The following is a 23,785-nucleotide window of genomic DNA, read 5'->3' on the forward strand; positions in this document are numbered from 1 at the left end:
TTGAGTTGATCGCCACCCTGGCAGGCTGTGTAGTCGTTTTTGAAGTAGGCTTAACATATCACGTTGAAAAGGCATAAATTGAATTGAACAGCGCTGTCGTCTTTAATGTTTGTATTAAGAGTACTCGGCTGGGGAAAATAGGTCTTTTCTATAAATATTATAAGTTATTTAATATGTTACTTAAAACGCTATTGATTAAAGAATTAAGCTATTAAAATTTAGCTTAATAAAATTAGAATACAAGTATTTTAAAAGCTTTAAAAAGCTTTATTTTAAAATATTTTAGCGTTGCCGATAAACAGGCCTTCCTCCATTAAAAGATGCGTCTGGCTTTCCTAGCCTCGGCTTGTCGGAGCAAAGCAACCCGGCATATCCTGCGGCAATTGAAGGGTCTTTTTGGCTTTTCCCCAGTAAAACACTATATCTGCAGTCAGTACTCGCCTTTTTTGTACAAAAACATCTCAGCGCCTTCCAACAGCGATTTTAAGTAGCTTACCTTGCACCTTGACCTCAATACTTTTGGAAATGGTTTTGTTTCCACCCTATCCACCTCGGCTTGGAATTTCGAACAATGGTCTTCCAACCTGTCATAAAGATCCTCATTCTCCGGAGGATTGTCTTCAAGCTCGGAACAAGAATTCAAGAGGCCGCTGACGGCTAATTCCCACATTCGCTCTGCATATTCAGACGTCCCATGAAGCGCCGCACAATACCCCTTCGTCCACTCCCAAACCGCTAGATGACCACCGGAATATACGTTGATACCTTTACACATCTCAATCATTCTATCAAGCTTTCCCGATTTAAAGTCGTTCCGTAGCTTGTCTGCATACTTCTCGCTTGAAGGTTGGCATATATTATTCGGTCGTCCAGCAATGATTTCCTTCGCCTCCCCTCCCTTTAATGCGCATATCAACTGTGCTTTTAGGTCATTGCCGTCAATATCATCCCGTTGGGGACCTCCGATTAGCTCTTGGAGGGAGCCTATCTTATCATCAAGCCAGGTTACTGCCGCCCCAATAGGGTTATCCCATTGCTTGATGGCTTCGAGCAACCTTCTCGCATACGGGGTCAGCAGAGTAATAGCAGCTGCCTTGCCTACTGCCCTGGTCACCCGAATTTTGCTCGCCTTGAAAGGCTTTGCCGAATAATTTGTGGCATCGCAGATGGCTCGTTTCTTGGTGGAGCATGGAGGGAATGACTTTAAGGAGTAGTCGTTATTCCTGATCTTGTTAGACTTGCTCCATGGCTTTTCCCGCGTTACTTCATATGCGTGGGAGATGCTCGATGGTGGAACGGGACCATCCACGGCGAATTCCTGATTGGCACCGACTGCGGGATTTTTATTAGGCCGGTAGATTTCAGGAACCCAATATCCGTTGGGCATATTCTTGGGCACCATGACATAAATGTAGCCCCTTTGGTTGTTTTTCGCCGACCGGCCAAAGGCATAGCTCTCAGCAGACTTGCGGGACCGAGAAACTGAGACAAGCCCCGAGCCGCCAACAAAGCTGAGATGGTTCCGCAGGCTCCTATCTGTGCCTTGTGGCGCGAAACCCGTCTTGAAGATTTCAGCGGGGGGTCGTGAATCTCCCCGATAGAAAACGCCCGATTTGCCACCTCCAGGGACACTTTTTGTGGAAGCTTCTTGGGCAGAAATCTTTGGTGGGTTTGTGGGCTGACGCTTAATGATATCTCGGGATAAGGCTGCACCGTGTTTAGTCGCCAGAGTACTATGGTCTGGAATAATGTGAGGAAAAGCAGTATTTCCGCTAACTGCTAGACTGGCATTATGGCTGGCAATGGCGGCGTCGGACTCTGGCAAAGAAGACAAGAGATTGGGCGCCTGTGAAGCCGCAGTAACTCGTTCCCATGCAAACAGGGCAAGGAGCCGGTAGGCCTTCATGCTTGCTTTATGGTGATTCAAATGCAATATACGAAAAGAGTAAAAACAAGCTTGTTGACTGCCTCCTAGAAATGAATGTTGATAAACCGCCAATTACGGAAACGCAATATATTTTATATCTTTCAAGTCCGGTTCATTACCCTACATATGTAGGAACCCAGACATCCCGCCCGGCTGAATCTAGCCAAGGCGTCAATGCAACCGAGGGGCAAACCATCGGCCTCGGCGGCAGCCGAAATGAAGACAGAAGCTGAAAATGAGTGGCTTCATTATATGGCACGAGTCGAATGTTGAGACAGTGTGGCCACTAGCTGACTCGAAAATCGATATGTTATAGATAGCCATGGGTGCACGATGCATTTTACACTTGAATTCATCATCTTCCGAGTCAGTCACTAAAAGCGAAACTCCTTGTAGGGATCGTTTATTGGATCGAATTGACCATACGAGAGTGGCTCGCGAGTTTGACCAAAGACCCTACCACTCTTAAACCTTATCAGCCCCTAACCCTGATATAATAATTAAAAAGAAACCCCTCTTGTCTACAATGCAGGGACCTCATTGTCTTAAATGCTCTGATATCGGTGCCCTTGCCTGCTTGCACTCGCCATGCCTGCATATTCGGAATAAAACAGGTTGAAACAAGCAGTCCATCTTTGCCAGTCGCTCTCGGCATCGGATATGAATTGGAAAACTGGACGTCAGACGAAGTCAACAAATCTCTAATTGCCAGCGCGAGCGTCAAAAATCCACGTCACGTGAAATTCTCTACTCGCCCCAGGGCGAAAACCCTCCGAGCGTTTATTGGCTGAAAATAAAAGTTCCATCACGTGCTAACGTGTGAGGAGCGTGTCTTGAGCCCCCTCCTAGTCACTTAAAACGCGTCTTACACCTCTTCGTGTGTCTACCTGACCTGCCCTGCTTCGAGGATGCTGGGATAATCGTGGATCTAGGCGTGACTTTCGTATGGGACGATGCGTGAGTGGTCAAATAGCAAAGACACCCAATATAATCACACCATCACTCTTGGTCACCTTTACCCTTAGATTGCGAGGCCTAGGCAATCCATCCACTCGACAGGCGTTTCTTCTGCGGCGGCAGCGTTCTTGGCGCCTTGATCGGCGAGAGCATTCCAATCACGCGGGATCTTCCAGAATTGGATGGCCTGGCCTCGGCGATGGGCCTTCTCGCACTCCCCCAAGAGCATCTCCCACAAGTCCTTGTTCTTGACGTTGGCGCCGCCATTTCCCTTGATACCTTTCGTCCTCCAATTGTTCTGCACCCAAGTCTTGGCCCACCGTGTCGAGCCCTCCACAACGTACTCGGAGTCGGTGGCGATGACGACTGTGCTGAAGCCCTCGCCCGGCCAGTGCCGGAAACGCAGGGCGGCGATGACGGCCCGCAGCTCGGCCCGGTTGCTGCTCTGGATGCCCTCATCACCCCAAGGACCCTGCCTTTCCAGACGATGCGAGACTACGAGCGGTTGGCCTTCGGTATTCAGCCCCTGGAAAAATGCCCAACCCGCCTTCGGATTGGCTTGGCCGTTGTTGAGGCATGCCCCGTCGGTCATGATGAGGAGCATGGACTTGTCGCTGGGGTGGGTGCATCTGAGAGAGACCACGGACCGTCGGTTAGCCAAGCACGACAAAGTATGCCACCAAGAAGAAAAAGCGTCATACCTAACGATATCCATGAAACGAAATCTGCCGCGAAACAGCTCCATCGGTCGCAGAGGGCTAACGGCATGTCTAAACTTGGAGGGGAACACCAGACCAGTGCCTCTCACCACATCAGATGCTAGGGAAGGGACGCGGATGGCGGATGGCGCCGCAACAGGAGCCGAATCGTCGTGCTCATCGCCTTCCTCGTCGTCCTCGGAGACTTGGCCGTCTTCGCCGAGGACGTCGTCCATAAAGCTGTAGTCGCTGCAACATCGATAACATAGCACCAATCCGTGAGGTCCACAGACAACTCGACCGTTTGGCAGCGTACACGGGCCTTCTTCGTCGTCGCTGCTGTGGTCGCCGAGTGGGATCAGGCCCTGGCCGAGGTAATAGCCGCGAGGCATTGTGGATGCCTGTTTTCTGCCGCTCTGTTCTGTCAAGCTTGTTTGTACTGAGGTACTCCGTACAGAGGTGAAGTAAACCAGAACTGAATTCCTACCAGACTTTTTCTAGCCGCCCTTTGACCCGCAGCCGTGCCTCAGGCAGGCAGCCCATGCGCCCAAGTAAATCAAGCCGCCCCATTTTGCAAACGTAAGCAAAACACCAACCACGATGCATAGCGAGTGTTGTTGCGCAATTTAGCTACAAGCATTAGGCCCAAGTTCCCCGGCACTGACTACATTCCCATCTTCCCCGTTCCCAGGCGATAGCCACATCGATAGCGTTAAAGACCCCTGGTCAATCGAGATGAAATTCGGAGCCGGCGGGTTGGGATATGATAGGAAACACTCGGTTATAGACGGGGGTAGATTGAGTTATATGGACCCCTCAGCTACCCCCTTGATGCTTGTAGTTCTGCACGGAACTTGAGGCGGGCCTAATTTATCGATTCGCTTATTTCTAGAGTACATGCAGATGCTACGGAACACGTGAGCACAGAGATTGTAACGGCTTGACCGAACATGGTTCTACAGCGGCATATGTGCCGTCAAGTCTGGCAGTTTTGGTAACTTCTTCCATGCCAGAAACAGCCCACAACTAGTCATTGTAAATTGGACTCCGCTGGCATTTGGTCGCGGCGGCCAAGCTGTTTCTTTCCATCTTTATAAAATTTCGACATGTCCGCCACAGGCTAGACTTGAGCCTCAAACAACTCACAGCTTCATCTTTTTTGCAAATACTCTCTGGCCGTTTCTTGAATTTTTTTCTTTCCAAAACTTGTAGTAACCTGTCTATTGCACGCAATTTCTCCTATGATGATATACCTTACCGCGCTCGCCGTCCTCTCCACCCTAGCTGCTGCCAACCCCCTTCTTCATCGCCAAGACCAGCAACAAGCGGACGATGCTCTGACCCTTCGGGCCAACTTGTGTCTTCATCTCGATAAGCCAGAGTGTAAAGGGGTGTTAGAAAAGTGCAAGGCCGAGGAGAATTATGTCGAAGACTGTATTCCGCAAGAGCACCCCACGTGTATGCAGGACGAATCCTCGCCTTGTTCAAAGGCTGTTGTGCAGTGTCTTGCCGACCATAGTGAGGAGGAAGAGGCCTTTAAAGACTGCATCTTGGAAAATGTGATGCCCGCGCCCGACACAGTGGACGATGCCGACAACGAGCAATCAGCTCCTAGTGGCTCCGGACAGGCTGAGCTTGCATGCGAATCGTTCAGTGTCGATTTCGAAGACGCTTGGGTGAACAATGAATGCGGTGGAACAACTGATGCTAGCGAGAGCAATGATGTGGCTCTGGAAAATGAGCCAGCGGCTTGCAAGGAGGCAAGAGATGCCTTTGATGAGGTCTGGGATGCAAATAACTGCGAGGCAGTACTAGATGCCGCCCTTGCCACCCCGCAAGGCGATTTAGATCCAGATGCCGTCTCTGTTGAGGGTAGTGATTAGGGACCACGACATGTTTGGATCATCTGGTGTATTGATGCAGGCACTCATTTTGGAGGCCTGGGTAGAAAATGGACACACTCCTAGGCATAGAGTTAAGACTATTATACCTAGAATAACTTTTAATTGACAATTATAGAGAAAAGTCTATACAAAGTTAGCGTTCCTGCAACGAATATAGACTTCTATGTCTTGGTTGTGAGCCACTTGTGAAAGGTATAAATATGCAATAGGAATATTAACAAAGTAAAGAAATGTATTTACACGCAATACTATCATTATCTGCAAGTTCTATTGACGTTCTCCATTCTTTTTTTTAAGTCGGTGCCAAGTCATGATGGGCTCCTTGTGTCCTCGCGGAATTATACCAAGACACGCCGTCCCCAAAGTCGAAAAACCGTATTGCCATGTTCAGCCGTAGATGTAGCACAAAATATTCTCAGTAGTGGACATGACTTGCTTAATTTTTACAAAGTCACCCGAGACATCTATGCGTAGGGTGTGATCGAGCGTCACATTCTCACTAGGCGGATCTGTACGAAGGTTAGCCAACGCAGGGAGCAGCCGGGAACTCGAACGTACAATTCTCAAAGGTGACCGTTCCACTGAGTGCATCTCGGCGATTTCGTGGATCCCTGCTCTGCCAGATCGCCCAGACCCGGTCCAACATGGCGTGGTGAAGAAAGAAGGCAGGATCTCCTGGAGATGTAAAAAGGTTGAGCTGCTCTGGACCATAGTAGAAATGGCCGCCGACATGGACACCGTCGTCACTCTCAACAACACGGTTAAAGGTTTCCATGTTGGGACTATTCAAGATGAGATTCGTCACATTCTCGTACGAGTTCTGCTGGGCTAGTATAGGCATGTAAAAGTCGCGCTTCAGGCAACGCGGGTTCTGTGTAAGCTTGGCAGGCGTAGTTGCGCCCTCGTTGCTAGCATCAAGGTACAGGGTGAGGTTCTCAAATGGCCCTGAGACGCAACCACCGCCTTCACCGGCAGCTCGCGTGAAGAATTGCACAGGAGGCGGGCCGCCGGGAACAGGCATTCGATATTCTCCGTGGGGAATGGGCGCGCCATTGCCTGAAAGTGAGGCGGCTGATCCATCAAATATTGTCGACTTTTGCGGATTCTCGATGTACTTGGGCCAGTCCCAATAGGGCAGGTAGCCTTTATAACCACATTCCTCTCGTAGAGCCGTCTCATAAAGATGAAGGAAGTAACGGTGCCACGGGAGGAGTAGACCCTTTTTCTGTAAGCTTGTGAAGCCAGTTGCCAGATTCCTTGGCATGTACGTACAGAAGCATGGATCTCAAGAGTTTGGTTCACGTGCGGGATAATAAACTCTTCGAGCCTGTTATGTGCCAGGCCGCCAGGCTTCTTCGGTTCCTTTGCATGCAGACACTGCACTGCTCGTACGTAATCCAGGCGTTGGGCTTCCGAGAGCGAATCCCTGGGACAGGTTAGCAAAATCAGCTGACGGGTGTGGTGACGCATTCTGCACACCATTCCTGTCGAACTGCAATGTTTTTGCTTGTGCAGCCGGTTCTTCGCAGACCTGACAAGACAGTCTGCACATAGTCGACCTTGAGTTTGACCATGACGCCGGCGGCATCATTGGTGACACCTGATCCTCCCTTATCGCCAAGCAATCGGCAATGAAGGCCGAGGATGGCACAAGCGGTCCGAAGAAGTGAAGGGATGAGCATACTTCTGATCAGAGAGCGACCTTTCTAAGTGTATAAGAAGGATTCAACTGTAATGTGTAATGGAAAGAAGTAGTGGCAGGTAGATGGATAGAGGATTACAATATCACTATATATACAACATCATGTATCACCACCAGATTTTACTAGCTCCCCTTCCAAGCTGAACACGGAACCAAGGCCACTGCATGTAGCCAATCAACTTCAATGTTGTACACTCTGCTCGGGTTTCCCGCTTTCTTGCCGATGCCCCAACTACGATAGGCTTGGGCTGCAGCCGGGCAGAAAATTCGCCACATGGCGCAAAAGAAATGAAGATGTCACTGCAATACAAATTGCCGCTATATCCGTGTCTGCACAATGATTCTGAGGTCCCGTTAGGGTCTCGGTTTACTCCGATGTGTGGGCTCTGACCCCGGACCTCGGCTCATGCAGCCACGCCTTGTTTGAATACCTCTTTGTGGTTCAGCTCGAGTGCATTTACCGAATGGCTACCTCCAAATTGTCCATTTGATACCAAGAAGAACGAAAATGTCAAGAGCATATACTCGTGCACAGGTTGAGACAAGCCAATTACAGAGCTGGTTAGATACCTGACGTAGCCTGTGATACCTCTCATTGTACAACCATTTTCGTCTGAAGTAGTAAGGGCTCTATCGATACATCTCTCTTTATCTGACCTAGTAAGCACCCTAGCCCGCCCCATGATCGAATCCTTCATACTCAACTGCCTCTTTCTTGGTGAATTTTTAATTGTGGCAAACATACCTACTAGCTAACACTGCCTCTTGGCTTCTGAGAAATATGTATTATTGGGGCCTTGATTTCTTGAATGGGATAATAGTGCATATAAACACTAATAGCAAGAGGAATTAATGCCCATATATTACTTCAATGGGACGTCTTACTATTTTTAACACAGAGTACAATATCGTGCCGCTGTGGGTCCGGCGCCGCCGGGCCTCTCCATCGTCTGCAATAAAGTTGTTTGATATTTCTTGCCATGTGCGTTAGGGCATTAGTAGCGGCTTCAAAAGTCCTTTCTACTTCTCCATTTAGATATTCCCCCGTCCGCATACACCGGAGTTGCGCATACACTGCCGCACGTCTTCGCCAAACCCGGGCCAGTAGGATCACCCGCCGAGCAGCGACTGCATCACATTTCTTTGGGGGTAAACCATCAGAGCTGAATCGCGGGTCTACTATAGTCCTTGCCATGAATAATCCGTATTGTGGAATCCAAATCCGATACGATCCAGCCACATGCAAATCGGCACTGTGACGTGGGATTGCATCATCACGTCGATTCCACGTTACATCCGCAATCCAGCCTACCCGACAGTATTGACTAGAGTTTTGGCCTGTTGATTGTTAACGCCGTCCTACGGACACGTCATGAAACATACCCTCTTCCTGCAGAACGTAGGTCCGTTTTGCGGCTCGCGCGGCTCGCTGGGCTCGAGTTTTGGTCATGGTGACGAACAGATGTTGGAAGGATGCTGGATGTATCCATGACTGTCGCACATGGAGAAGCGATGAGCGGCGTTGGTAGACCCGATGCGCTGCAATCCACAGTGACCAACCATTACGCGCGCGCCTCCTTGCGCACGTCAAGAGCTCGACGGCAAGATGATGGGTGAGGAGCGGCACCAGAGTCTCGTCACGCGAGGATGACTTTGGTCATGCCGAGCTCATAGGTGGCAGTCGGCCAGGAAGGGTCGTGGACAGAAGACTGACTGGATTGTGCAGAGGTGAGGATGCAGTAGCATCTCATTACGCGCCCGGCACCAGGAAGCGGAGATGGAGAGGAGAGGTCTGGTGAAATGTCTCATCGACGTTGAGCAAGTAACATTGATGTTTTGCGATCCACTCCCACCTGGGCACTCAAATATCGATATATGCATCAATGATCGCTGGTGTCAGGCCTAGAGATGGCGCAGCCGCGTAACGACCGCAGCATGCCAAGCTGAGAGCATCCCAACAACAAAGTTTCGCAGGAAATCAGCGTCAAGTCATCACAGGCTCAGTATCTCATATGGACATCATGGGCGGCGTCCCGGTTGGCGGTCCCAGACACCTTGCCAATCTCTTTAGCTGCCCAATAACTCGCGGGGCCTCTTTTGCCATATAATTTTCTTAGGTAACATTGAAGCTACATATGTAGTCTCCACGAGCCATTGGGCAGCTGAAGAGATCAATTGCACTGTGATAATTTAGTCTTGGTTATTATTAGCACAGGTCCTAACACCGCCAGTGAACCCAGCACCGACCCAACGGCGCAAGTGGACCGGAGTGTGATGTAATATTTAATAATTTTATAATTGGTTTTAAATAAATAAGAAAAAAAGTAAACCGTAAAAGTAACGCCTTGCCCGCGCAGGCAGACGGTCGAAAACGGCAGCCAATTTGCAGCAACCGACTCTATAGTTGAAGTGTCGATATTTTCTTCCCACTACACGCGTAAAAGTCATTGGCCTTATTTAACAGCCTCGGCGTGTGTCCATTTCTGTTTTAAATGTTTGTAGTTCGCCCAGTTCAACAGACGGCATAAAAGATTAGCATCTAATATCGACATTCTACAAATTTACTCTCTACACGTAACACATTTGATATTTGCCAATTTCATCGAGACGTTACTAGAGAACAGTTGCGAAACCGGGATAAATAGCCGGTACGTTGTTTATTTGAGACATTACAAATATCTTTTAGAAAATACTTGAACATTCTTTTCATTTTTGGCACTCATAACCGACCGTATACCGTTTTCCCCAGTCAAACCTTTAACCGCGCTTGGCAACATCCTCAAGCAGAGTCGTCGCAGCAAGCTTGCCCAATGCATTCGAGGCCAGGGGTGAATCGCCCGTAAGAAGAAACCTATCCCGGTGAACTTGCCCCGTGATGCCCTTGTTGAGGGGCGTAACACCGAGCTTCTTGAGCTCCTCGCCCACGAGCCACGGCATCTTGCCGGGGATGTAGCCAATGTCAATATTGGCGCCAGTGTCGAGCGAGTCGGGAAACACGACAATCTCGTACCCGTCGTAGATGTATTTGCTTCCATCGGGCTTGCCCACGTTGGCGGCCAGCATGCTCGCGGGACCGTGGCACAGGGTGAGATAGTAGCGCTGGCTGTCGTGCGCCCAGCGGATGATGTCGCCGACGAGTTTGGAAAAGGGCACGTCGTTGAGCACGCCGTGGCCGCCCGGGATGAAGATGCCCAGGTACGGCGTCTCGGTGGTGAAGCCGTCCTTGCCCCAGATGTCCTGGAGATTGAGCGGGCTGCGGATCTTGTCCTCGTACTTGGCGTAGATTTTCTTGACGGCCTCGTCTTCCTTGGGGAACGCCCAGACCTCAAACTTGACGGGGTCGCCGGACAGGGTGGCAATGTCAATGTCGAAGCCGGCGGCGTCGAGATGGACCATGGGCAGGAGCATCTCGACGGGATGGTTGCCGGTGGAGAAGAACTCGCCGCCGGCCATCTTGAGGTATCGTTCCTGGGTGGCAATGAGGAGGATCTTCCATTTGCCGCCCTTGTAGGCATTGGGATAGTCGGCGCCGTCAAAGTCGGTCTTGGGGGCCGTGTACTGCGTGAGAGAGTACTTGGACGGGAACCAGGCATTGAACTCGGCCTGGTCAGCCACCGGGGCACGGTCGGACGTGTTGGACATGATGATACTGAGGCACTACTGCAGCTGGAATAGTAGTTACGGGTGAGGAGAAGTGGCATTGGCCTTTGGGGGTTGTGGGCCGTTGACCTCTTTATACGCATCGATGGCGGGCCAGAGCTGTGTGTGGTATTCCCTGGCGTTCCATACAGGGCTGAATTGGCAAGCTGGCCAAGCCACTGTCGATCTTGAAGTCTCCATGATGCTGCGAGTTGCCAGGATGACCCAAATAAGGTTTCAGCGATATCACCCCTGGCGTTATTTCTTATTGGTCAAGCAAGTTCCTGCCTTATGCTTAACCCCACACTGGTCCTCCGACGGAGCACACTCGCAACAAGTTTTCGAGATGGTTTGGCGGCAGTTTAGACTTTGGTGGATCTTGTGGCGAAACGTAACCAAGGTTCCGGCGGAGTTGTCTTGGCCTCCGTCGGAGTGCACTGGCAGCCTACTCGTGTCTGTGGTATTCGATATGCAGAGATGATATATGCCGCTTTGGCTATTGTTAACATCCAAAGCTATCAAGCTGTCCTGTCCCCGACTCGCCCTAACAGCACCTTGCGACTAAATGGCGTGATTACGTAACACTTTACTGACGAATATTACCCTGTGAACCCAAATAAATTACATATATTGTCGTATTTGCGAGGGTGCTTTGAAGTACCCAATACTTAGCTATCACAATAATGTGTCGCGACTGAGTAACATTTCTGCTAACATTGAAAACAAACCCTGACTAGTCTATCCCTCAAGAGCCCTAGTTATGATAACCCAGCGAGTATATTGATAACTAGATAATTTGAACAAGTGTTTCAAATCCAAAAGAAAGAGAAGAAAAAACAAAGAGAACATCTCCAGAGTTCGCCGCTGGTGCGTTTGCGGGTCAACAACTTTCCCGGTAGTTTTGCCTCTGGGGTGCCCGGCAGGTTGGGTCTTGTTTCGATTCATGTCAAGGTATCTATTGGAATAAAACAGGGCTAGTGCATAAAGGACAACCAAGGCACTAATATCATTGGTACTGAATAATAGTCTATCGAGCCAAGCTAGTCTATCCCTTTCTCGTCGATGCCTCCTTTCGAGGCGCCTGCAGCCCAAGAGCCGCTAGATTAATACAACCCACATGCATATGCACCTAGCGCAACTGTTGAGGCGTTGCTTGAGTCGTTTGCCATCAATAACAAGCTTAGTATAACCCCACGCAAATGTCACCCTTGACCCTGGCCGTTAAATGAACTTCGGCTTCTAGGTCAAGTTTGATGCCAACGAGCAGCGCCGCTGCCTTCTGCTCTCCCTTGTCATCCGTGGCTCCCCTCAGCAGCTGGCCTGGGATCATTATCAACATGACTTGAACTGCAGCGTGTGAAACGTGGCAACTGACCAGCTGGCTTGGATAGCGAGGATAATGCAGGTACAGCCTGGCTAATCTGGCTTTGTCTCCGACGACCGCCCTGAGCCTGACCATCCACTTCTGGCTCGCCACCAAAAGGTCCAATGGTTCCATCGGCCTTTGGCAACTTGGTTGCACTGTGAAGATTAGTGACTATTGTCGCATGGTGCTCCACAGTACCCAAGGGAATAGAGGGTGCTATACCTTGCAGCGGAGGACGAGGTGGACATTGTATATGGGATTCGTAGTGTGTAGCAGACAGTTGATGTATATCGGATGGTGTTTAACTTTCTTTACGATTCCACTATATTTATGTATTCCCAAGGACTCCCCACACTTTTCAAGTTGAACAAGCCGTGGGTGGTATTGGGTGCTAAAACCCCCGAGACGCGTAATTGTATCGCATTTGACCTGATCGCCACATGGCTTCAAACCCAACCAGTTTTACCGCAACCAAACTAGGGGACATGCAACATAAAAAGGCCTTGATTGCCGGCAAGATCTGCAGTTTTTTGTCGCCGCAACGGTCGTGCACAGCTGCCCTGTCCAAAGTGGTCTCAGAGTGTTGTGATGTTATACTGTTACTGGCCCCATTGTGGTTCGATGCGGCTACACTCATGAAACAGTGCCGTCGGGAACAACCGTCTGTCGGAGATTTTCAAGCGACCTGGCGACGCCATGCTCAAGATTCTTTTTGTCATCGATGAAGACTACGGGGCGTTTTTTTCTCGTGTTGTACGAACAAGAGCCCATTCATCAGGCTCCACGGCATTGAAATTGTTGTTGAACAAGCCTTGGATATTTTCGCCATGGGCAAGATAACAATTGAGTTTAATGACACTGAAGATATCGCCATGGCAATCCCACTGCTGCTGGCACTGTCCATCTGTCCGGCCATGCTCGGAACCCAGGAAGGGATACGGCAGAGCCAGGCGCAAAATAGGCGTGAGGAGCATCGGTCGCGTCGCTGTAATCTGATGGTGTCCTGCATCAAACCATCCGTCCGAAAGCGTGAAATAGACGGCGCATTGGTCATGCTGAAAGATGCCAAGGTAAGTGTCGACTCATCTACCCCATGTCAAATGTGGAATGTAGCTAAGCCTCCTGTTGGTCAGCTCTATCTTGCCACACACAATCTCTCCGAGGGGCATCTGTTCGCGGGCTACTACTTGCCATACCCAGACTCAACGTACGAAGGGCTGGTCAGTACCATTAGCAACGATCCACCCATGCTCAATTGGATATACGTCGACAAGAATACGCACGAAGTCAAATACGGTGAGCGATCTGCGGCGCAACAACACCTCACAGGTCCCTTTGACTGCACTCGTCAAGATCGGCGACTGACACTAGAGGGATGGGAGGGCTTCGCTGCCGTCGAGGAGCTCCCAGGAATATGGGCTCTATATTTCGACCGCGATGACGACGGCCTCGTCACCAAGGTCCCTCTAGGCACACGTGTCCTGGAAGTGGAACTGAACAGGCGGGAGAAGAAGGAGTCCAAGCCGAGCAGCGATGAAAAGCAGTCTCAGACAGAACAAGACGACGAACGAGCAGAACAACGGGAAAGTGTCGATGGAGCGGCGGAGACTGACTCCCGCGACCACCCGGACGCGACTCTCGGTCAGGGAGGGAGAGGGATGGCGTCGGACCGCGTTGATTCATTGGATAGTACATATAGCGAAGAAGGCGTGCGTCTTGCTCGCAGTGGTGTCGCGTCTGATGAGCACCACCATGTAGATGACCTGCCTGGCACACCCAGTGTTACTACGGATGTTGTCTCTCGGAGCCCTCTGTCTTGGGGATACAGTGAAGATGATTCAAACTTCTTCGTCGACAGTCCTACGCCAGGCAGCAGCAATTTTCCCGTTGAACATGTTGTCAGAGAAGAGAGGAGGACTGTATACGAGACTCCATACGTTGAAGATGAAGATCCAATTCCGTGAAAGATGGCACACAGAATAAAGTCAACAAACCCGCGCGTTTTAACGATGAGTACTTTAAAATTCTAGTAGGGGGTATTTGCCTATTAAAGTGCGGCTGTCAAGGGTAAACGTGTTGAAAGACTAGACCCATATACAATCCAGGAACTGGATCCAGTCTACAACCATGGCAACTTCGAAAACTTCTGGTCCGTCATTCAGGATACGCTCGGTGCCAAACCTGCAGTTGCCCGGCATCCTCTTCCACTACGAATCCCAATTCGACGATGACGGATTTATCATGCTTTAGGCAGTATAATACTGAAGCTTCCAGTGGCAAGGGAATTCCTTCCGGGTGAAATAAAATCCGTACCATGACCACGCACACTTGACCCCAGAAAGCTCCCTGACCACATTTCCACGCTCTCTTCTACTGCACAAGCAACTTTCGTGCATGTGCCTGACCATGCATTTGTATGAAACCCTCCAGCGAGAGAACCTCCTTGACAAACCCTCGCGATGGACGGCCCGTCATGTCGAGTTTCTGTGCTCATTTGAAGACCCTCTACCTGCGCCAGATGACGACTGTCCGCTTTGGGAACATGGACCTTTGAGCGCCGGCGCCGTGGCGTGTCTCCTGAAGCATAGCGATCTTGGCTGGCGAAGAGCCATGATGCGTAACCTTCTTGCCCACTCTGGGTCTAAGTTTGAGTGAGAGCCTCAGAACTATCGGACTAAAGATTGTAATTGACATGCTCCAGGACAACCCTACCTTTTTTTTTTTCGTGGTCGCCTTGTCGAGAGCTTTGAATGTCTTGTTTTACGTCACGCCGACTGACATCTATTCACAGCATACATTGACGGCAGCTCCGTACACCCACTGCACTCACGGCCTATCAATCAGTCGTTAAAGCTGCCCTATCCGCGCATGCTTGGGCTTATTATAGGGATAGCAAACCGACAATTGGTTGAAGACTACAGTAATAAGGCGAACCTACGAGACTCCTATCGAGTATGTTTTCTAGTCTGACCCATCCCCTGTTTCGAAACTAACCGACTGGCCTTCAGTCTCGCGTACTGTTCTCCGACCCAGATGATACATCACAGATACACCTTTTTACAGCCGACGTGTCACGATCCTATCTGGATCGACTTATTCTCCTGTCCAAGGATATCCCGGCAGATAAACTGCATATTCAACATATTCTCGTTCCGTACGAACCCAAGGAAACATTTCGTGGTCGCATCCTCATAACTGGCGGGGAGGAGCAACAGTCAGTGAATTGCGTGGGACATGGTTGAACATTACGGTCCACAGCGCCGAAAGCCCTACAACTAACAGCACTCCACGAAATGCAAAGTTCCGATTCGACACGAAATTTCCTGGGCAAAGACGTATAGTGCATCGAAGCGAAATCGCTTAGGCCGACCAGATGAGAAACGTATAGGCATCTTTAATTGTAGATGATCTTGCACGCAGCGGTCCTATGGTGTATCCTTGCATAATGTCTTCAGCGCCTCTAGTAGAGGACCTTACTATTCGTTTCCTCAGTTGCATCACTCGATGTATTCTAAACTACGCCTAACCCATTGGCAAAGCGCTGCCTTGCGTCTAATACCGCGATAAGCGATTGCTATATAAAACTGCCGAGGTTGAGGAAGAGAGCAAGGGGTTTCAGGCCATTGATGACGGTGGAATTCAGTGCACACGCACACAATTTAACGAGGAAACACAATTCAACGATGACTTCCAAATCGCAATTCTGGAGGCGAAGGGAGACTTTCAGAAAGCAATTGACGGTGTTCCGGTCTTAACCGATGAGTTTCTTGCTCAAGTGGTGGGTGAAGCACTTGCTCTTAGACTATCACAGACAAGTAGCCTGTATGGTAAAGAGTGCATATCAAATGTACTTGCAGTGTATATCTGTCTTCAGGAACTTATATCCAGCTGTAGTCATCGCGATTATCGCTATCAAATACTACGCAAAAATACTCCATTTGAGTATCGCCGATTCATACCTCCGCCAGTTTAAAACACTTGGGCCAGATGAGCAATGTAAAAATCTAGATTCGTTTTTGCCTATAGATTCTACGGCTTGGTTGGACCTCAGCGAGCAATCAGGGCGGAAAAGTTACGTGCGGCACATCGTAGCTCTCATAGACCCAGGCAGATGACGTCTACACATGGCGACTAGTGTCTGGGAGCAGTAGGTCAGGTCGATCCTTCCAATACATTCAAATTTGCCCAGCGCGAAAACGCAACGTTTGGAAAGCTCAGCTGGCCTGGCCACGCTACATGTATGGACGGATTTTATTTCACCCAGAAACGAATTCCCTTCAATGTTAGCATACATGCCGGTACAACAGAGCATCTTGCCCCGCACTTTGTCTTGATAGACTGCATGAGTAAATTAACATTGAAATCAAACAAAATCCTTTGTCACAGCTATGACTGATTTATTCTTCAGTAGGGCATGCTCTCCAAGCAGCGCTGGAAATCTTGCCATCAAATCCGACGGCGGTATTGATAGCGACCTCGTCGGTGGTCTTCGCAGTGGACGTGGTGCGAGCGGTAGCAGGCTGTCTGACAACGAGAAGCTTCTACTGCATAACTTTCTCCTTCATTGCAAACTACCCGAACGCAAGGCAGACAAGCTTTACCTTGAACATGCAACTGCACTAGTTTCGGTTAGCAACAGAGTTGTTGACACTCTTCAACGCGCCTTCAACAAGTACTATGTCGACAAGGAGCCACCGGAGTCGATCTACATTGTCTTTATTCGAATACCAGCCGGGAAAGTACCATCGGCAGCTTTCCATTCCGCCTAAAAACTGGCCGAAAAATGTGGCATGAGGGATGCGGACAAGTTTCAACATGAGTTTTTGTTCGAGTGGGCCATTCCTGACGACTTTGTGGTCCACTCTGTGTCGATCAAGACCTTATTAGATCGTGGACTCACGCTGAAGAACTTCCTAATAGGCCAAAGGTTGCCACCCACTGCCGAGTTGTGTCACGGAATGGCATATGATACTTTCCCCACCAATTCCGACGCCTGGGAAATCGGATTGGCTCTGGGCTTCCTTGTGAGGCCATTCGGAGCGAGGGCACCTTCTTGCTGGATCGCCAGCCAACTCTTTTGGGACCTCATCCAAGGCTTGTCTTGGGAGACCCTGAAAGACCTGGGCATTCCTCAATCCGTGACAATTGTTTCCCGAGGTGGTGAATTGGGTCATGTGGCCCTTTCTTTCTTCGAGCAGGTAACCGATGGCATTGAGACATGTTTAGACTGGTGGTTACTGGACGACCGCTTCGTGCTGGCTTTTGAGGAATACAAGCTTTGGCGAGATCTAAAAGAGGAGAGAATACTGGATGCTTGTAACTATCTCTATTTGATACTTCCTTCTCGCGGCTTCGAGTTGGCGGAAGCCAGCTTTGAGCGAGAGCAGACAAGGTTCATGGCCGAAGTTGAAGCTGCAGCTATCAAGATTGGTTTATAATGGGAGCAAGGTGAACGGCAAGGAACTTGGGGCGGCTAAATAGTGTTTGACGGTTTGAAATTGCTTTTTTAGCGTTAACCCAAGCCAACCCGCCTTGGATGATTTGATCTCATGATCCCACTGGGGCAGAGAGTAGATAGCCAAAGACACTTATGCCACATCAGAGTCATGTCTTACGACTTTGCAAAGCTATTACTTTCTTTCTAGGCAGCATTCCACTCGTACAATTTCACAACCAGGTGCCCTGGCTGCCGATCTCGAATTCTTCAGCCTAAAAAATTCACCAACAAAGCACTATCCACGTCCAGTAGTCATCGCATTTACAATTCACAACTACTGCTCTTCAAATTCGCCCTCCAGTAGAAAGCTATATTTTTCTTATTTACTGATAGTATACTTTACCAGTTACCAAGTACCATCATGCGTCGGAGGGTGATTGCAACGGAGTTTCTACAATTCAGATCCATCAAACATCTCGTCCACTATAAAAAGGTAGGGCCGCCGTGTCCATGATCATCGTACGATAGGAGATATCTAAACGCATCGACGAACCAAATAGTGTATTATATATGCCGCCAGAGTCGGAATTACCAAGTCCAAAGAGATGCCACCACCGGCCTTGAAGACCGGAGAAATGAATGCATGAAACGCGAGAAAGGTACGCCTTTCAAATTATGGCAAGCGGGCCGCCCCTTAAAACTAGGGCGAGAAGGGTTCGCGAGACAGTGCCATGGCAACATGAGAAATGCCAATGAACGCGGAAATTCTGGGCACAGACTCATCATCTACGTTTGCCTGTATCTCGGCCTTGAAACATGGCTCAAGATTCAACCAAGTAAGGCTTAGAAGTCTTAATTAGAGCGTTTGTAAACGACTAGCATTCTAAATTAGCTTGACAGATATTCCGTAACACGAACGGCGTTTAAGTACCCAAAGCTTATTGCAAACATGAATTGATGTTCGGTTTCACACCCAAACGCTGTGCCAAAGTTGCATTCTATATTCCGGTACTTTGAATTCCACAAACCATAAGTGCAGTTTCTGGCTCAGGAAGAAGCATCCATGTAGGCGCCCTGAAACACAAGCACATCAAAGATACTGTACCAACCAGCGGGGTCATCAATAATATTTGATTCGTCTACAATGTAGAACCAAGTCTTGTGCTATTGATAGTTATAGAACCAACCACAATTTGTAGGTCGGTAAGTATGTTTTGCCATCTTCCCTGAGTGGACGCTTCAGAGTTCTGTGCGACACAATACATTCGGGCCCTACTCGCCCCAGCCGAGTCGTTTTCGAAAAGGAGGTTCAGTCGCAGGCGTGACACAATTATCCTTCCGGAGACAACTAACGGCACATGTTTGCAATCTTGTGAGTTCGTATAGGAGCTCATTTTATCTGGTGTTGTACGTTCTTTGGAGCATTCCAGTCGAGTAACAGAAGCAGGTGCATATACACGTATAGCTCTTGAATGTAGTGTAAGTCCATAAAAAACTTCTGGTCATTATCAATCAAGCCTAGGAGAATTTCCATAGTCTTTCCCCACCCACCGATACCTGTTTCTTTACGAGCCTCAGAAACGCCACAAGGCCTGATGGACTGTAATGTGGGAATAAAAGATTGTGTAACGTGATAGAACCTAGGTTTCTGAACAGAAAGTCCGGGCTGTGGACAGGAAACACGTCTATGTAGATATTGTAGACAAGTATAGACGATCTCAAAAGCAAAGCGAACTGCCTGTCCACCTAGTGATTGGTCGAACACGTTGGCGGAACAGCGTGAACGGGCGCCAAGATTTTATTCGCACCGCATGTTACCATGTGCACACGATTATTGCGGCAAAGAATAAGGCAGAGTTGAAGGTTTCTTGGATGTGGTGCTGACTGACTTGTAGAACTGGACAATTCGTAGAAACAAGGCACACATGTCCATTTGCCCGTTGTGGTCTGACCAGTCTGGCCGATAACAAAGAACCAAGAAGCTGGCATTAAATGCCCTTATTGAAACGAATTGGCCCTGGCTGTTCAGGCCTGGGTCTACCTTGTCCGAATGCGAAGCTCGCATGCAATGTGGCGCAAGGGAGCAAATCATCAGCTTGAAACGCTCCCCGTGAGAACCACTGCTTTGCATACAGCGTGATAAATTAAGTTTGGCATCAGCCACCTTCACGCAAGGTCTACCAAGCCGTTCATATTCTGACTACCCCGCTGCAGAAATATTCACACGGTATCTCAAGACACAGGCGCCATTCACGTCGCCACAGCACTTGCAAATCAGAGAAGTGGCTGCGATTTCACGGCACAAGTTCTCTTCTCTGCCAGCGCATTATTGTATACAGTATACGACAAATTAGATTGGGTATAAAAGTGTCGTCCCACATCGAGTCAATACACCACATTCACAAAGCAAGCTACCCAAGCGTCAGTGGCAAACACCAACAAAACATTCAACCAGACCACTCACAATGTCTACTACCGTTGAGCCAGTAAACAACAAGGTTAGGAAGCTGACCAAGATCAAAGACAATCATCTAAAAAAAAGCAGGTCGTAAGCCGCGACGAATGGCTCGCCGCCCGCAAAGATCTTCTCGAAAAGGAAAAGGAACTCACCCGCGCCAACGACAAGCTGACAGAACAACGCCGCGCCCTCCCCATGGTCAAGGTAGACAAGCAATACACCTTTCACGATGAAAACGGGGCGGCAGTCACCCTCGGCGATCTCTTCCATGGCAAGCCCCAGCTCATCGTATACCACTTCATGTTCGGCCCCGACGAAGAAATTGGCTGCCACGGATGCTCTCACATCGCCGACGCGCTCCCCGACGTGCGACACCTGCGGTTCAAAGACACCAACCTGGTGTGCGTCTCGCGCGCGCCTCCCGAAAAGCTGCAGGCCTTCAAGGCGGCCAACGGCTGGACGTGGCCGTGGTACTCGAGCCAGGGCACCGACTTCAACTACGACTTGCACGCGACGATTGACGAGTCTGTGTGCCCAGTGGAGATGAACTTCCGGACCAAGCAGGAGATGGAGGCCAGGGGAAAGCGCTGGTGGACCGGCGACGTGCCCGGCTTCAGTGTCTTTTACAAGCGCGACGGGGACATTTTCCACACCTATTCGACCTGGGAGAGGGGCGGGGACAAAATCATGCCGACGCTGCAGTTGTTGGATATGACGCCGCTGGGGAGGAGGCTGGACAAGTACGGACCGGCTGAGTTTCGGCTCAAGTACGAGTATGATGAGAGCGTGTAGGAGATTGATGGCAGACGAGTAGGATCGGAAAAGGCGGCCAGGGGGACAAATGGTATGAAATTGATCTGGAGGAGTGTGTTTCAGGTAGCTTCATTATCAAATGGATCAAATTGCACCGGCGCGCCAAGAAGTTCCCGTTCAAGAGGAATCAGTACCTCTATTTCGATCTAGTAGCTAATATATCCGAACCAGTTGTAGACATGTCCGCGACTACTGCAGCAGCGGAAGGTCTCCCGCCGCCTGGGCCTTCCGGACCTCCTCCTCGTAAATGTCAACCAAGGCGTGGTATTCCCAGAGCAGCCCGTTGTTCATGCGCTTCCCTGGCGTCTGGTCATGGCCGCCGAATACCCGAACAGCGGCGTAATACACATTTGCCAAGGCTCTGCAAACCCCTTGTGCGGCACTGTCTTCGCACTGGTAATAGAGGCTATTGTTCCCAGAAAAAAGGGCGTCAGCAACTGTATCCTGTCTTGACACGGTTCAGCGCAGCACGGCACTCACTCTGTGCGAAATTGCATGTCTATTTTTAGCTTGTTGGTCCTGGTGAACCTCGTCTGCAGCCTAAAGTTGGCATACCCAAAGTCGTGCCGATGACAGGCGGGCAAGAAGGGGAAGTTGAATGGGTTATTCGGGGAACTGGTGCATCCGTCACTGGTCCAGTCTACTTTGTTGGGTAGCTCATTGTCTCGACGGATAGTGAACTCGGGCAGTGGGATGTTGAACATGATACTGTCCGTTATAGATATGAGGGATCCGCTGGTTGTGTTGGAGTGCGAGATGGGACTGGCTGCTATTGTTGCTGCAATAGCAGTCAAGACTGTGAAGACGCTGCGCATCATGACGGATGTGATGGAGGATGAGTGTAGACGACAATATCAAGGACGCATTGATGGACAGATGAGTTCAAGATGCCTCATCCGGGGAAATCGAATGGAAATATATGTGTCGATTTAGTCGCAAAAGCTCGCGCTCGCAAGCCTGTCCCATTTACGGGTTGCAGGGCGTTTGTGATCCACCGATGCGCAATAGTTCTAACCATGACTCCGTATTAGCGCCATGTCGTTACCCATGATTTCTCCCTGGGGAAGGTTTGCCAACCAAGGTGCATAACTGTGCGTCCTTTTGTTCAGGTGAGTGCTCCGGGGCCCCGCCGGATGGGTTCGGGAGATTGACAAGACGGGGATTCCTCGACGGCGGCCAAGAGCCGAAGAGTGTGGGATTGGTCTGGCCGAGGGCCGCGGCGACGCAAGAGTTGGTCGCGACGGGGCAGGGTATAATGCCAAGCTGTTGAGTTGAATATAACCACTGGTAATACGACGGCTTGGGGAGTTGGTCAGATGACGAGACTGATGCAACCCCTGCTGCACTTCCGGAAGGCTGGCTTCAATATTCTTAAATAGTCGTGATTCGGGTACGTAATCGAATTCGGATGTCGCCGTGGCTGTGAGAAGGTCGGCCGCCCATAGTTTTAACTGAAGAATTTTAACTTGCATCGGGAACCATAGCCGCCGGCCGAGGCCATTCTGGCCGCACATTCCCCGGTCCCGTAAACGAGGCGTTGCTTGGGTCCTATAACAAGCTTTTAAGCTTCAATCTAAGCTCGGTAGCAACCTGAAAATCGGGCCGGCCACCGAACGGTACATGCTCAACAAACGGTAAAAAAGCCTCAATTCCGTAGCTATGAATAAATGGGTAAATGTACATCAGTGTGGCATCGCGCGGCGTACACTCCAGGTAAATGTACAGTGAAAGGGGTATACAAGACAAAGTTCAAACAAACACCATGGCATTAAAAATCGTAACAAGACAGAAAAAGGACGAAGCACCAGGCAAGCAAGACCCACGGGCATCGGGCACGTCCAGCAGCATTATCCTCATCGCCGCCGCCAGCGCTGGGGAGTCCGGATGAAGCCAGGACCTTCTTCCCTGATGGGTACTGAATGTTATAAACGGGGGCGTCTTTGAGGGAAACCTGCCCGCCCAAGACGTGTGGACAAGACGGCTGATTGGCATCCGGCCAGTGTAATTTGCACTGCTCGTCCACGCCCAGAGTGCATATCGAGTCAACAATGTTGAGCGTCATGTAGTTGTTTGCCACCCAACTGTCGGGCTGCGCCAGACAGCCGGCAAGAAAGTTCATGCTGTTGGCAGCGCTCAGGGGTAGTTTGTTGTCCTTGGTGTGAATGAGGGATTTGCACCTCGACGCATCGACGTTGCGGTACTGCATGGCCACGGGACCGCCCGCGGTTGGCTTCTCCGTGGCAGACTTGCCCGTGTAGAGGTAGTTCCACGCATCGTAGCTGACGTCGTGGGCGCCGGTGGATTGGTCGATTCGGAGGAGGTAGACTCGACGATCGTCGTACTCGAGCGAGACACATATATTGTCGCAGTCGACCGACTGTGGCCAATACGCCACGCGATCCGTGTTGATCTTGCAGCCGGGCACCCCAATCGACGACGAGTAGCTGTCGTGAGGCGTCGCCCAGATGGTGGAAGTGTCTTCTCTTTTCGGCGTGACGCAGGCCGAGCCGCAGTCCGAGTCGGAGTTGGAGTGGCCGCCAAGGCGAGGCAGCGACAGCGACAAGCCCGTCGCAGCTAGGGAAGGAATGCGCATGCCATCAATCTGGGGGTTGGGGACTGGCGCGCGGCGGACGACATGCGGTGAGGAGGCGGGCCAAGCGGACACGAGAGAAGGTCAGCTGCGTTGGCAGAGCCGGCACTTGGGCAGAGAGCGCGCGCGGCTGGCGCTTCTTAGTGGGAGAGAGGCGGATGGATAGGTGAATTAGCGAATGAGTAAATGAGTGACATGTGCCCTCGCACAGGCAAGGATGGGAATGGGAATGGAGTGGGAATGAGGCTGGGGATGAAAGGACCCGCGATCAAGTCGAGGGCCATTCTGGTGTTG

At 50.2% G+C, this 23,785-nt stretch overlaps 11 protein-coding genes across 11 annotated transcripts; 4 read left to right on the plus strand and 7 right to left on the minus strand.

Moving 5' to 3' along the window:
* Positions 1-418: 418 nt before the first annotated feature.
* MAA_11040 (Peptidase cysteine/serine, trypsin-like protein) lies at positions 419-1,906 on the minus strand (the record flags this gene model as incomplete). The annotated part of the gene is made up of 2 exons (XM_011413006.1): positions 419-424; positions 497-1,906. 2 exons carry the CDS (start codon positions 1,904-1,906, stop codon positions 419-421), a joined length of 1,416 nt encoding a protein of 471 aa, XP_011411308.1.
* Positions 1,907-2,948: 1,042 nt separating this feature from the next.
* On the minus strand, positions 2,949-3,974 carry MAA_08671 (Ribonuclease H domain protein; the record flags this gene model as incomplete). The annotated part of the gene is made up of 1 exon (XM_007826669.1): positions 2,949-3,974. The coding sequence occupies one exon, from the start codon at positions 3,972-3,974 to the stop codon at positions 2,949-2,951; it is 1,026 nt and encodes a 341-aa protein (XP_007824860.1).
* An 852-nt stretch (positions 3,975-4,826) lies between these two features.
* MAA_08672 (uncharacterized protein) lies at positions 4,827-5,465 on the plus strand (the record flags this gene model as incomplete). The annotated part of the gene is made up of 1 exon (XM_007826670.1): positions 4,827-5,465. The coding sequence occupies one exon, from the start codon at positions 4,827-4,829 to the stop codon at positions 5,463-5,465; it is 639 nt and encodes a 212-aa protein (XP_007824861.1).
* Positions 5,466-5,873: 408 nt separating this feature from the next.
* MAA_08673 (Tyrosinase) lies at positions 5,874-7,168 on the minus strand (the record flags this gene model as incomplete). The annotated part of the gene is made up of 4 exons (XM_007826671.1): positions 5,874-5,995; positions 6,045-6,711; positions 6,759-6,912; positions 6,966-7,168. The coding sequence occupies 4 exons, from the start codon at positions 7,166-7,168 to the stop codon at positions 5,874-5,876; spliced, it is 1,146 nt and encodes a 381-aa protein (XP_007824862.1).
* A 2,777-nt stretch (positions 7,169-9,945) lies between these two features.
* MAA_08674 (Chaperone, HchA) lies at positions 9,946-10,830 on the minus strand (the record flags this gene model as incomplete). The annotated part of the gene is made up of 1 exon (XM_007826672.1): positions 9,946-10,830. The coding sequence occupies one exon, from the start codon at positions 10,828-10,830 to the stop codon at positions 9,946-9,948; it is 885 nt and encodes a 294-aa protein (XP_007824863.1).
* Positions 10,831-12,007: 1,177 nt separating this feature from the next.
* MAA_08675 (uncharacterized protein) lies at positions 12,008-12,441 on the minus strand (the record flags this gene model as incomplete). The annotated part of the gene is made up of 3 exons (XM_007826673.1): positions 12,008-12,147; positions 12,203-12,348; positions 12,416-12,441. The coding sequence occupies 3 exons, from the start codon at positions 12,439-12,441 to the stop codon at positions 12,008-12,010; spliced, it is 312 nt and encodes a 103-aa protein (XP_007824864.1).
* A 579-nt stretch (positions 12,442-13,020) lies between these two features.
* MAA_08676 (uncharacterized protein) lies at positions 13,021-14,157 on the plus strand (the record flags this gene model as incomplete). The annotated part of the gene is made up of 1 exon (XM_007826674.1): positions 13,021-14,157. The coding sequence occupies one exon, from the start codon at positions 13,021-13,023 to the stop codon at positions 14,155-14,157; it is 1,137 nt and encodes a 378-aa protein (XP_007824865.1).
* A 2,424-nt stretch (positions 14,158-16,581) lies between these two features.
* MAA_08677 (uncharacterized protein) lies at positions 16,582-17,631 on the plus strand (the record flags this gene model as incomplete). Its single annotated transcript, XM_007826675.2, has 2 exons — positions 16,582-16,932; positions 17,014-17,631. The coding sequence occupies 2 exons, from the start codon at positions 16,582-16,584 to the stop codon at positions 17,629-17,631; spliced, it is 969 nt and encodes a 322-aa protein (XP_007824866.2).
* Positions 17,632-20,095: 2,464 nt separating this feature from the next.
* On the plus strand, positions 20,096-20,880 carry MAA_08678 (uncharacterized protein; the record flags this gene model as incomplete). Its single annotated transcript, XM_007826676.1, has 2 exons — positions 20,096-20,128; positions 20,176-20,880. The coding sequence occupies 2 exons, from the start codon at positions 20,096-20,098 to the stop codon at positions 20,878-20,880; spliced, it is 738 nt and encodes a 245-aa protein (XP_007824867.1).
* Positions 20,881-21,090: 210 nt separating this feature from the next.
* Positions 21,091-21,719, minus strand: MAA_11041 (uncharacterized protein; the record flags this gene model as incomplete). The annotated part of the gene is made up of 2 exons (XM_011413007.1): positions 21,091-21,307; positions 21,382-21,719. 2 exons carry the CDS (start codon positions 21,717-21,719, stop codon positions 21,091-21,093), a joined length of 555 nt encoding a protein of 184 aa, XP_011411309.1.
* A 950-nt stretch (positions 21,720-22,669) lies between these two features.
* On the minus strand, positions 22,670-23,494 carry MAA_08679 (Cerato-platanin; the record flags this gene model as incomplete). The annotated part of the gene is made up of 1 exon (XM_007826677.1): positions 22,670-23,494. The coding sequence occupies one exon, from the start codon at positions 23,492-23,494 to the stop codon at positions 22,670-22,672; it is 825 nt and encodes a 274-aa protein (XP_007824868.1).
* Between the last annotated feature and the right edge of the window lie 291 nt (positions 23,495-23,785).

This window comes from Metarhizium robertsii (genome assembly GCF_000187425.2).
Source record: "Metarhizium robertsii ARSEF 23 chromosome Unknown MAA_Scf_4, whole genome shotgun sequence".
In the NCBI taxonomy this organism is placed as follows: Eukaryota; Fungi; Ascomycota; class Sordariomycetes; order Hypocreales; family Clavicipitaceae; genus Metarhizium; species Metarhizium robertsii.